Source organism: Acinonyx jubatus, chromosome A3 (assembly GCF_027475565.1).
Source record: "Acinonyx jubatus isolate Ajub_Pintada_27869175 chromosome A3, VMU_Ajub_asm_v1.0, whole genome shotgun sequence".
Lineage (NCBI taxonomy): Eukaryota > Metazoa > Chordata > Mammalia > Carnivora > Felidae > Acinonyx > Acinonyx jubatus.
Window position 1 is genome coordinate 37981703 of NC_069388.1, and position 12612 is coordinate 37994314.

The 12612-nt window shown below is 42.8% G+C and overlaps 1 protein-coding gene across 2 annotated transcripts in view; it reads left to right on the plus strand.

Annotated features, from left to right (window-relative positions):
• Window positions 1-1667: 1667 nt before the first annotated feature.
• Window positions 1668-12612, plus strand: part of ISM1 (isthmin 1) — a 74737-nt gene continuing 63792 nt past the window's right edge. Inside the window, exon 1 of one of the 2 annotated variants that reach the window (XM_027069561.2) lies at window positions 1668-1895. In XM_027069561.2, coding sequence (XP_026925362.1) covers window positions 1758-1895 — 138 coding nt within the window. In that variant the 5' untranslated portion in view covers window positions 1668-1757. The other variant, XM_027069560.2, reaches the window with a different exon arrangement.

A 12612-nucleotide genomic window follows, 5' to 3' on the forward strand; every position in this document is an offset into this window, starting at 1 on the left:
CGACGGAAGGTTCATCCCCGGAGCACTGGAATCCTAAAGGCTAGGTAGGCTTGGAAATTTGCGAAATGAATTGTGTGAACGCCTAGGCTGAGGGCTCCGCACACGGGGAGGGACTGGGTGGGCGGGCACAAGGAAGGAGGGAGGGAGGAAACCCAGTAGGAGGCGGAGGAAGTGCAGTATAAAAGGCCCCCGTCTTAGAGCGCGCTCACCACTCTGAGCTACTTTGGGAAGGCGGGATCCTGAGCAAGATCAAAAGAGAGGGGAACGCGCGGTGCCACTGCGGTGATCCAAGCCTACCATCGGACCCAGTTTGCTCTTGCGCTCGAGGCCAAGCTCCGCGCTCTCTGCTCGACCCCGGAGCCTTTCCACTCGCCGGCTGCCCCCAGCACGGCATGAGCCGCGCGCGGGAGCCGGAGGCTGCAGCGCGGTCATGAGGCGGTGGCCCAGGAGCGGCGGCTGTGCGACGCCAGCCCCTAGGTCCCCTCCGGGAGCAGCGCCTCCGGGATGAGCCCCTCGACCCGTGACTGCCTGAGCTGAGATTGATCCCCAGTGCCCCACCTACGTACTGCGAGCCCGAGCCAAGCCCTGAAGCTTCCCACCGCGCCACCTGCGCGCTCCACCGGACCGACACCTAGCGAATCCGACTCGCCTCCCTTTCCAGGCTCTACCAGGCGCCACGGGCGCGTGAGCAGCGCTGCTCAGGGAGCGGAGGCCCACCGTCCAGGAGCAAGTGTCAAGACCCTTCTGGAACTACACTTTATCATTCCCCTGGTACACACGCACGCCAGCTTCAGCAAGGGGCGCACAGTCGCAGACACCTGGCTTGCCCTGAGCCCCCTCCGTTCTCCACCACCACAACTCCCAACTCCACTTTGTCAATAAAGGTTTCTAAACTCGCCCAGGCACCCCACCCACCCACAGCCCCGAGCCTCAGTACGCACAAGGCTCTGCCCTCGGCGGCCACAGCGACCTCGGCAGCAGTGCGCGCACTTGGCGCAGCCCGGCAGGCGGACGCCGACCCCGGAGGGGCGCCCGGGTCACCTCCAAACTGTGACAGCCCCCGTGTATCCGGGGTCCCCATCTGGAGCCGGCTCACCCTAGGACTCGGCGGCGGGGCGGCGCGGCCCGCGGCCCGAAGGAGCGCGGGGAGGAGGGGAGGTGGCTCGTCGGGTGAGTGGCTCCGGGCGGCAAGGGCGGGGGAGCCAAGCGTGGAGGTAACTCCGGGCCGCCACTGAAGCCCTCCTCCTCATTCTCCTCCTCCTCCTTCTCCTCCTCCTCCTCCTGCTCCCCGCGCTCCTCTGGCGGCCGCTCCCGCTCCAGCTGCGGCGCCGCGGCCACATCTGGGGCGCCCATGTGCGCTCGGGGGCTCGGCTGCGCCTGCCCCGCCGCCGCCCCCGCTACCCCCTGCCCGCAGGGTGGTCCCCGGCCCGGCCCGGGTCCCGGGCAGCCCCCCGTCCCCGCCGCCGCCGCCGGGGAGCGCCGGGGTTTGCTCCGCAGCCGGCTTGGACGCCCCCGGCCCCGCCGTGGCTCCGCCGTGGTGCGGCGGCGGCGGCGGCGGCGGCGGCGGCTCCTGCTCCCCCGGCCCGGCGCGCCCCGCTGAGCCCAGCGCCAGCCCCGCGGGCCCGGGGAGCGGGGGCCCAGCGGGGGCCGAGGCGGGAGCCGCGCTGCCGGGCTCCCGGGCTCCAACTCCGCCTCCCCCGGCGCCGCCGCCGCCGCCGCCCGCCGCGCCGGGTCCTAAAGCCGCGCGCCTCAAGAGGATGGTGCGTCTGGCGGCCGAGCTGTTGCTGCTGCTGGGGCTGCTGCTGCTCACGCTGCACATCACAGTGCTGCGCGGTTCGGGAGCCGCTGACGGGCCGGACGCGGCCGCGGGCAACGCCAGCCGGACGCAGCTGCAGGTGAGTGCGCCGCCAGAGAGGGGCGCGCGTGGCAGCGGGGACCGGGTGGCAGGGTGCTGAGCAAGCGCAGGCTGGATGCGAGGGGGCGGGTCCCCCGCCCCACCAAAGACCAACGGTCTTGCGGGGACAACCTGTCTTAGGCAGAGACGGAGTGGGGTTGCGTGCCTGGAGACTGAACCCCGTATGAGGTCTGGCAGATGCTGTCCTCCAGGTTTTTCACAGGTCAGGTACCTGGGGGTGCGAGGCTTGGGATGGGCGGCTTGGTATGTGTTTCTTTTGGGGTGCTGACAGTCTTTGATTGCCCTTTAGTGGCTGAGTAATGTTACTCTGGGGGGTGAGGGGAACGGCAGGAGACTCTTAACTATAGGGTAATACCCCCAAACTGGGTTTGGGAGAAAGAACCCCAGGGAGTCTGCCCCTTCAGAAAGCATCGCCAAGGGTCAGGAAATAATGTCCCGGAGGAAAATGGCCAGACACCATGTTTTCCCGCGCGGTCCACGTGCCTCCCACGTCCCTCCCCAGCCTTGCGGAGGGGGCGGAGTCAAGCCACCTGTCGTGCTTGGGGCCCGAGTCACCTGGGGCTTTTAAAAATATAGTAAAGACTTTCAGCATTCTGCCCCTCTTGTGGGTCGCTTTAGGAATGAGATTCTGAGCATCCGTTGCGCTCCAAGGCTGGAGAGGGGGTCGCCTTTGGGGAGAAGTGAGGGGGCTCCAGACACAAGGTTAATTATGTTTTCCGAATAAAGGATTGCTCAGGTATAGATTTCTTGTCACTGCCCTGGAAAGCGTTTTTCCTTGAGTGTTACAACTGTCAACTTGGAGCATGGGTAGAAGTCAGCAAGGATTTTCCCAGGAAGCCTCGGTAATTTTCTGCCTCCTAAAATCTCTTCCTCAAACCAGCTCTTTTAAACTCTTTGCTCTGCAGTGTGGAGATAAGTAGTATTCATTGTTCCCAAAGGACTTTACAACCATTGCCCCTGCTAATGTACTTTTTAATGTAATTTTTGTGAAAAAAAATGGTTAGAGAATTCACTTAAATATTTCTGTAGTGCTTGCTATGTGCCTGTGTGCCACTGTATTAAGTGCTTTACAGAATTTCATTGATTTAATGAGGTACTATACTGTTAATATGCCCCCTTTACAAATGCAAAAACTAAGGCACAGAGAGATTAGGAAACTAGCCAATTTTCATGCATTCCAAACTCTTGATTACTTATACCAAGTTTTCTCTCTGCCAGGATGTTATAGACTAAAGCAAGGTGATCCTTGCATACAAATACAAAACCAGGAATGGAAAAGAATACACCCAGAGCCTACACTTCTTTTAAATTTGGGACATTTCTGGGGCGCCTGGGTAGCTCATTCTGGGTTGGTCGACCAACTTCAGCTGAGATCATGATCTCTCAGTTTGTGAGTTCAAGCCCAGCATAGGGCTCTGTGCTGACAGCTTGGAGCCTGGAGTCTGCTTCAGATTCTGTGTATCTCTCTCTCTCTGCCCCTCCCTTACATTCTCTCTCTCTCTCTCTTTCTCTGTCTCTCGAAATAAATACCCATTAAAAAGAAATTTTAATTTGGGGCATCTCTGAAGATGTTCTAAATTTGTGGGGCCTGCCCGTCTTCTGTGGGCAAACAGGTACAATGACAGACTTACCGGATTCCTTTGGGGAAACGAAGACACTCCCATTCTGTAGATGGTGCGACACCCACCAGTCTACGACTGCCGGCATAATTCTTAATATCTTCAAGATTTCTGGAAGTCATATTTTATACATGATGCTTTCTTTCCTCATGGACTCATGAAAAGCTATAAAAATGATGTTCTATGGAAAAGTAAATTTGGCAGATTTCTTTATGAGGTGTTTGCTATCATTAGAATAACCTGGGGTTGGCCTTTTCTGCCTGAGCAGTAAGGTAATGAGAGAAGCAGCTGGTGGAAGTGGCAGCTGCAAAGGGGAAGTGGATTAAATTCTCAAAGGGGCCTTTGGCTGAAGAAGTTCCCCAAGAGGTAAAAGAAATGGGGGATTTAGAAGGAGTAATGCTCCTAGGAGTATCTTGGGTCCCAAGCAGCTGCTAATCCACCAGCTTCAGCTTATCTTGCAATAGTGTTTGATTATTCTGTCCACTCAATGCACTTATCCAGGCAGAATGATGAGTTTAACAGTTTGGTTCATAATTTTACTCTCTTTTGTAATTTGTTATTATAAAAGTTTTATATTCTTCCTGACTAAAGTTATTTCTCTGGCTCTCCAAAGATCTTACCATTCAAATGGAGAGAGAGAGAATATGTCCCACCAAGTGAGGAGGTCTGCAAAAAACATTTAGGTTATTGTTTTCAGCCCAGGACACTGAATTCACTAGTAGCAGGTGTATTTAAAAACAAAACTGCAGACACTATATTCTTTCTGTTTACTGGACATGTGTAACCCATCTCAAAATCCATTTAAATGTGTTGGTTCTGTGATATTTTAAGCTGCTAAATTCATTCTTTGTAACCAGGAAGTTAATCAGTCCCTAGACTACATGATTGTTCTTGTTATTTCTGCTTAAAATATTCTAAAATATGAGGTTGGAGTGAGAAATAAACATGGTTCGTTTATTTACCCAAACTGTAATATCTTTGGGGTCATTTAAGAAGAGATACTCCCTTATTTAAGATCTGGTTGTTTTGACATTATTAAGGACACCCAATAAAATAGTAGTAAGAATAACAACAATCATGACTAAGATTTCTCAAGTGTCTTTTATGTGTCAGGCACTGTCCTTAGCAGTTTACATATATCAACAAAAGTCTTGTGAATCAGGCACTATCATTATTCTTGATTCAACTAAAAGAACTGAGGTTAGGTAACTTGTCCAAGGTTGCCCACCTAGAAGCACTATATTTCAAGTGGCTCATGAAACCAATGATGTTAGTCGTCACACCATTTTGAATATTTAAAAATATCTGATAAGAAATTGTCTGGTTGTCTGCAACAGCTGCATAAAAATGTACAGAAACATTAACTTTTTTCACTTTTGAATGAAATCTAAGCTCTTCATTGAAATAAGTGTCTCATGTTCAGAGACGCAGACTAGTTCTTTGAGGTCTTTAATAATAGTCAGAAAACAATGATATATAATAAAAGCAGTCTGGAAGATAGAACATCCCAAAATATGGAATCCCCAGGCAATAATAACAACTATTATTATATTTCTTTTATTTGAAATTCACATGACTACCTCTCTACTGAATCTCAGTCAGATTTAAAACCATAAATTTCTACAGATTTTAATAGGAAAGTTAGAATTTATTAAGACAGTGAGATATAAGCAAGTATTATAAACCATCAAATTGATTATTTTTACAATGCCATTAAAGCAACCCAAACTCTGAAATGTAACTTAGTGTCTTTGTTCTCTATCTCCTAACTACTGTCTTTATGAGCTCTTTCTCCCTTTATCACTCTACTTGCCTTCAGTAAAACAACTTAGCTTCTGGTACTGAAGAGGTCATCAGAGCCATTTATAGCAGTAGAAGCAAAAGCAACATTTATTTGTATTTAATACAAGTACGTTTCCTACAATGATTCTGTGGGATTGACAGAGAATTTGAGTCTTTGTATACTCATTTTATAGATGAGGAAACTGAGGCCTGGAGAGATTTGAGTAACTTGTCCAAGGCCACACATCTGTGATGGGGACAGGGCCAAGCTTCAGAACCAGGCAGGCTGATACTGGAGCCCAAGTTCTTGTTCCTATTCAGCAGAAAGACTCCCAGCTCTGATTCAAGTCAACAGCCATTGTATTTCTTGTTTCATGGCTTGCCTTCCCATTATCCAGACAGGTGGTGGCTCTTCTCCCTGGAATTCTTTATAAATTATGGATGACTGTCCCACTTAGCTATTACTACATAACAAACTACCCCAATATTTAGTGGCTAGAAACAACCATTATTTTGTTAGCTCATCAAGAATACTTGCTCCAGGCTCAGCTGGGTGGTTCTTCTGCTGATCTCACCTGGAATTACTCATGTGGCTCTAGCCTAGTGTTTGCTTGACATGAGCTTGATAGTCCAGGATGACCTCACTCATATGTCTGATGGATGATGCTGGCTGTCACCTAGGCTCTGTCTCCACAGAGTCTTTCATCTTCAAGGAACCTAGCCCACAGAGCCTGACGTGGTGGACTTAGAGCAGCAAGAGAGTAAAAGCAAAAGTTGCAAAGCCTCTTGAAGAACTTGTACAACTTCAGCTACATTCTATGAGCCAAATAAATCACTGGGCCAGCTCAGAGTCTAGGGCACAGGGAATAGACTCCTCTTGATTGGAGGACCAGAAAAGTAATATTGCAAAGGAATGTGTGTATAGCAATGGGAGAAATTACTGTGGCTATGTTTCCAAATATCTACCATATTCATTTTTTGTCTCATATGCTTTGTAAATGTTTAGACCAATCTTGCACTCACCTTTTAATATTGTTTATGCTGCCTTTGGTCATTAAAAACTTTCTACTTTATTTATTTTTTGTAATGTCTTATTTATTTTTGAGAGAGAGAGAAACAGAGCATGAATCGGGGAGGGGGAGAGGGAGAGAGAGAGGGAGACACAGAATCTGAAGCAGGCTCTGAGCTGTCAGAACAGAGCCCAGCACAGGGCCCAAACTCACAAACCATGAGATCATGACCTGAGCAAAAGTCTGATGCTTAACTCACTGAGCCACCCAGGTGCCCCAAAAAACTTTCTGTTTTGAATGTAATCAACTCTGAATCCTTTTATGATTTTCGGTTGTCTTGCTTTACTTACAAAAAGGTTCCTCAAATAAAGATTGTCAGAATCTTTAAATATATTTTGTTCTAACAGTTTTATAGTTCCTTATTGTTGTTGGCTGCTGTTGTTCAGAACAACAGTCTGCTTTGAAGTTATTTGTGGGTTTAAGTTTTAAGATGAAGATACAACTTTGGTTTTCGTCCAAGTGAATAGCCACTTGTCCTATCATACCTAGGTTTGTTTCCTATTGTGGATAGGGTTTTATTTTTTGTTGTTATATTCTCCAATTTGTTAGTTCTAGAATATAGGAAAGTTATAGAAATATATGCTTACAGTTTTCTTGGTGCGAGCATGAAAGCTAGCAGTATCCATTTCAATAGTGTATCATTAGAGTTCCCTGGGATGAGGTTAAAATCTTCATTTTTTTTTTCACTTTAGCACTTTAAATAATAATCATCTCTTTCTTATGAGGTTGTTATAATTCATTCATAAGTGCTTTTAGGCTTGGTACCTCTTTCCTTGAGATTACTGATTATCATTCCATGTTAATCCATGGCTAGTAGTCTATTCAGATAATATAAATTTTCTTGAGTCAATTTTGATAAATTATGTTTTCCCAGAAAATTATATATTTTTATAAACTGATAAATTATACTTTATCACTATAAAGTTTATACATAGTACAAGCATATTTTGCAAATATTTCATAACTGTATATTCTTTATGTTTTATGATGCACACTCTTGGATCTCTTTATAAAACCTATCAGATCAAGATTGTTGATTATATTTTGAAAACCCTCCAACTTGATTTATTTACTGTCCGCTATTTTACTGATTTCTCAAGAAAATTAATTTCACTTTTATCCTACTGTTGTTGATTTTTCTCTCATTATCCCATTAATTTTTGCTTTACTTGTCTCGAATCCATGGTGTTAGGACATAAAATAACCTTTTTTGGTGGTTATATTTTATCAAGATAAAATTCCTTATTTATCATTTTATTGACTTTTGTCTTGAATACTTTTTTGTCTGATATTAATGTTGCAACTCTTGTTTTATTTCTTTTTCTTTTGAGATTTGTCGAATGTCCTTTTCCAACCTTTACTTTAAAACATTGTCTAACTTTTTTTTTAAATTTAAATAGCTCTCATTAATAACTGATAGCTCAATTTTCTGTTTCCATGCAACACATCAATGAATTTAACTCATTTATATTTGTTGTGATTACTGATAGATTTGAAGATATTTTTCCCATTTTGTGTAGTATTTTCAAATTTCCACAATTTTTTCCATTTTGCCTCTTACTCTCCAATTTATCTGTGTAACCTTTGGCAAGAGACTTAGCCTTTATATTAATTTCCTCATCTGTAAATTATATATATAATAGCTATTTCCTGGTGCTGTTGTAAAAATTAAAACACTGAATGCATACTAAGTAATTTATCAGAGCTTAGCACTTAAACATTCAGTAAGTACTTAAATACTATTTACTTTGTTCATTTTTCCTCAAGTATTGAAAGTGTTCTATTGCTGTTATTCTCAACATTTTAACAGATTTGAACTTACACTTTTTATCAGTGCTGAGAATCAATCCATATTTATAACCTAAAGCCTCCAAAAACAAGATTCTGATATTCTGTTTCTCTCTGTGTCCTGTGTATCTCTCAGCTTTTAATCATATTATCTGAATATTTAGGCTAAATTATTCTTCTTTCTATTTCTTTTTTCTTCTTTCTTTCTTCCTTCCTTTCTTTCTTTCTTTCTTTCTTTCTTTCTTTCTTTCTTTCTTTTTCATTATAACTCTTAGGAATCATTTCTTAGCAGTTTCATTTATGTTTCTAATAATTATCTAGACATAACTATAAAATTTACTTATTTCTTTACTGGCTGTTGCTGCTACTTGAATCTCATATTTTCATCTTTTATTTTGTTGGAAAACATTCTCAAAAAGTTATTTTAGGAAGGTTTTATCAAAGGCTAAACTCTCTGAGATCCTAAATTTTTTAACATATCTTTATTTGGTTCTCACACTTACATGCTAATTTGGCAGTTGGCCATGTTCCATATTGTTTCCCCTCAGAATTTTGAAGATAAAATCCAATTTTATTACATCAGCTCATGTTTCATTCAAAATCGGATGCTATGTCTTTGTAGCTGGCTATTTTTTTAAACTAGAAGCTTTTAGGATTTTTCACTTATTCATAATGTTCAGAAATGTCATCATGTTGTGTTTAGATTTAAGACTTTAGTAGTTTGTTCTGGTTGGCACTCAGTGGACCCTTTAAATCTGAAGCCCCAAGTTTGTCTTCGTGGTGAGAACATTTCTTGAGTAATCTCCTTGCTTATCCACTCTTTAATCAGTTTCCTGTCCTCACCTTTTTCTAACTTCTATATCCTTGCCTCTTCTCTTCTCTTCCCTCCTTCTTCTCCCCTCCTCTCCTTTTCCTCTTCCTTTTTACTCTCTTTTTTCTCTCTCTTAGAATTTTTTAAGTTTTTAAAAGTAATGAATAATTTACATACAATAAAATAATCTTAAAAGTTCAGTTCCATTGTTGACGATTGTATATGCCCATGTAGCCACCATCAAAATTAGGATATAGAATGTCTACATCATCCCAGAAAGCCTTCTTGTGAATCTTTATTGGCAGTTCATTCCTCCCAGAGGCAACCAGTGTCTGACTCCTCTCATCACAATTAGTTTGCCTGTTCCAGATCTTCATGTAGATGGCATCACAGGTGTGCAATTTTGTGTGTGTGTCTCTGGCTTCTTTTGCTCAACATGTTTTTGGGATTTTTTTGTATTGGTGTGTGTATCAGTAGATTTCTCTTTTTTATTGGTGAGTTGTATTCCATTGTATAACTATATCATAATTTATTTCTCTATCCCCCCCATTGGTAAACATTTTGATCATTTCCCATGCGTTGGATATATTTTTTTAAAAGACCATGGTAACATTCTTGTACAGGCCTTTCTGTGAACATATATTTTCATGTCATGTGAGTAAATACCTAGTAGTACAACTGACACAGCTTCTATTCTTGATATTATAAGAATTCCTCTAAAGAAACTCACTTTTTCTCAACTCCTTTAGTGTTTCACTTTCAGTTGGATACAATTTATTTCATGTCAACTAGAAATCATTCCTTCTTCTGTAGGTGAAACTTCTCTGCTTTACATGTCTGTTCTGGATTTATTTACTTACTTGTATTTCAGCTGCCTTTTCAGTAGAATTTGGAGAGGGAAAAGAAGTAAATGAAAATGCCTGATCTGCCACCTTGAACTGAAACACTATAATTTTATTTCTTAATTTAATTTTCCTGTATACAAACCAAAAGGAAGTTTTATTGTTTGTGTAGCCCCTTTGTTCTTTCTTTGCCAGCCATATTATAAAAGGCATTGATCTTTGAGTCTTGATCATTGATCTTTGAAGTCATGAGAACTATCCATTCAGTAAAGAAGAATCTATTTTGGTTTTAAAGCTTCCAAAGGAAAGAATCCCACCATATTCTGTGTCTTTTAAAAACCCTCAGTGTCACAATATTTTCCCTCTGATGTGTCCTTTGAATCTTTTATGCTACATCTTTATTTCATGTTTGCCTTTTTTCCCCACTATTCATTAACTTTTCAAAAACCATCTCATGTAGGATTTGAAGTCTATTATTTAATAGTTTCTCTGTCTTCTCCAGATTTGATTATCTCAATCTTTTTTTCAACTTGTTTGCATTGGTCTTATTTTATAGCATTTTAATGGTTTCTGTGGTCCTCTCATTTCTCTTTCATCTTCTGAGAACATCTTCTGCAAACCTTGGCTCAGGATTTTTTAATCTATAAAAAAAAAAAAAAGATGGTGATGAAGCTTCTGTCTTCAGTGACAGCTAGGGTATCCCTCTGTATTCATTTCCTAAAGGACAGAAGATTCTTCAGAGGATGAGTTAGGGGTGTCATTTTAATGCCCAGATTATATGCAGTGAGTTTATGAAGTAATGGAGGAGTATGCTATTAAGAAACAGATCTCATTTTGCATTTTATTTAAATCTTTTCTGTGCTCTACTTCAGTAAGAACTTCATAAGAAGCCATGAACATAAAAGATAAAATTTAATTTCCTTCTTTCTGTGGCTGATGAGTCCATATTTTAGATGAAATACAATGCTAATAAAGTCAATATGCTAGTGGCCAGTGTTCCTCTTGGGACTAAACACTCACTGCCCACTGTGGTCATTGTCTTGATAACATAACTTTATGGCTTCTCCCTTCTCTGCCTTCTTTCCTTTTCCCCTACCAAAGCTTTCTGGGATCATCTCCCAAATATACTACTTGCTCTTTGTCTCAGAGTTTCCTTGTGGGAGAACCCAAACTAAATGAAGCACTACTCACACATTAGGCATGGGGATAGTGACCACTTTTCTAGATAGTGATGGTATAGGAAAGCTATGGGGCAGAGTTTCCATGAGGCACCTGCTGCTTCTTGCCATCATTAACAAGGTTGAGGCCTGTTAGTCTCAGAAAGGTACATGCTATGGGCAGCAACAGAATCAGGCCATGCTATGCCCTCCCAGAGCAGCTGGGAACAGAGGGAATTCCAAAATTGTAGGAATGGGAAAGATCAGGCCCGGGCAAACCCTCAAATTGCTGGTGTATAAAGAGATAACTGGTCTTTTCTCTCCTGAGAGCCTGATTCTGTGCTTGTGTGCTATTTTAGGTAGGAGAGTGAGCAACAATAGAAAGTCCTCAAAGATATATGGGATTGTCATCTAATGCCTTAAAAAGGCAGAGGCCCAGATGCCTTGATAAATGTAGCTTCATCAACTCCCCAAGCACTGACCGGCATGTGTCACTGAAAAGTTGTTTCTGTAAACTAAGTAGATATAAAAACAGTGGATTAATTACTCCTTCTTCCTCTTGGTCTGACCCATGCACACTTTAGTAAACCAAGTCATCTTGCATAGAGCACTGTCTGGGACTGATATACCTCTGTAACAGAGCAGTACCCCTTTACCCCCTGGCAGAGAGAGTGCTGCAGGGCCTGTCTTCAAGTTTGGGACCCTGGGCTGCCAGACTCACGGTTTGGGGTGCTCCAATCCCCAGATGTTCACATAAGTGACCTGGAAAAAGGAAGGTAGTCTGTGAATGCAATAGGCCACTTTCTGCCAGACACCACATCTCTATTTTCAAAAATAACAAGATGTGGTTAGAATCTATATGAAGGATCCAGGGAAGCTGGAAATGATGCCATAAGCCCCCCAGGTGTTAACTTACTCCCAAAGGCATCTAGATAGAATATCCATGCCCATGCCAATGAAACAAATGAAAAACATGCCTTGGCTCCCAACTGCCTCTTGGAGATAGCAGTGGGAAGAAGATAGAGGGAAAAGTGGCAGTTGTGTTATTATTTTTAAAAACAGAGCTTTATTGAGGTGTAATTGACATAAAGGGAACCATGCATATTTAAAGTGAACAATCCAGTGGGCTTTGACACCTGTCAAACCAGCACTGCTATCAAGATAATAAATAAATCTATCATCTCTGAAAGTTTCTTTGTGCTCCTTTGTGATTCTTCCTTCATTCTCCAGCAATCTCCGGGCCACTGAGCTGCCTTCTGTCACTATAGCTTTTGCATTTCCTAGATTTTTATGTAACTAACATCATACAGAATTTACAGTACAACAAGCTTCTTTGCTCACCATAATGACTTTGAGAATCATCCATGTTTTATGTATAAAGTGTTTGATCCTTTTTATTGCCAATTAGTATTGCACTGTATGCATACAACATGCTTATCCACTCATCCACTGAAGCACATTTAGGCTGTTTCCAATTTGGACCTATTAAAATAAAGATGCTATGAATATTCAGGTATAAGTCTTTGCATGGACATATGCTTTCATTTCTCCTGTGTGAATACTTAGCAGAATGGTTGGGTCATACGATAGGTGTATGTTTAGCTTAATTAGGAAATTGTGGCAATCTT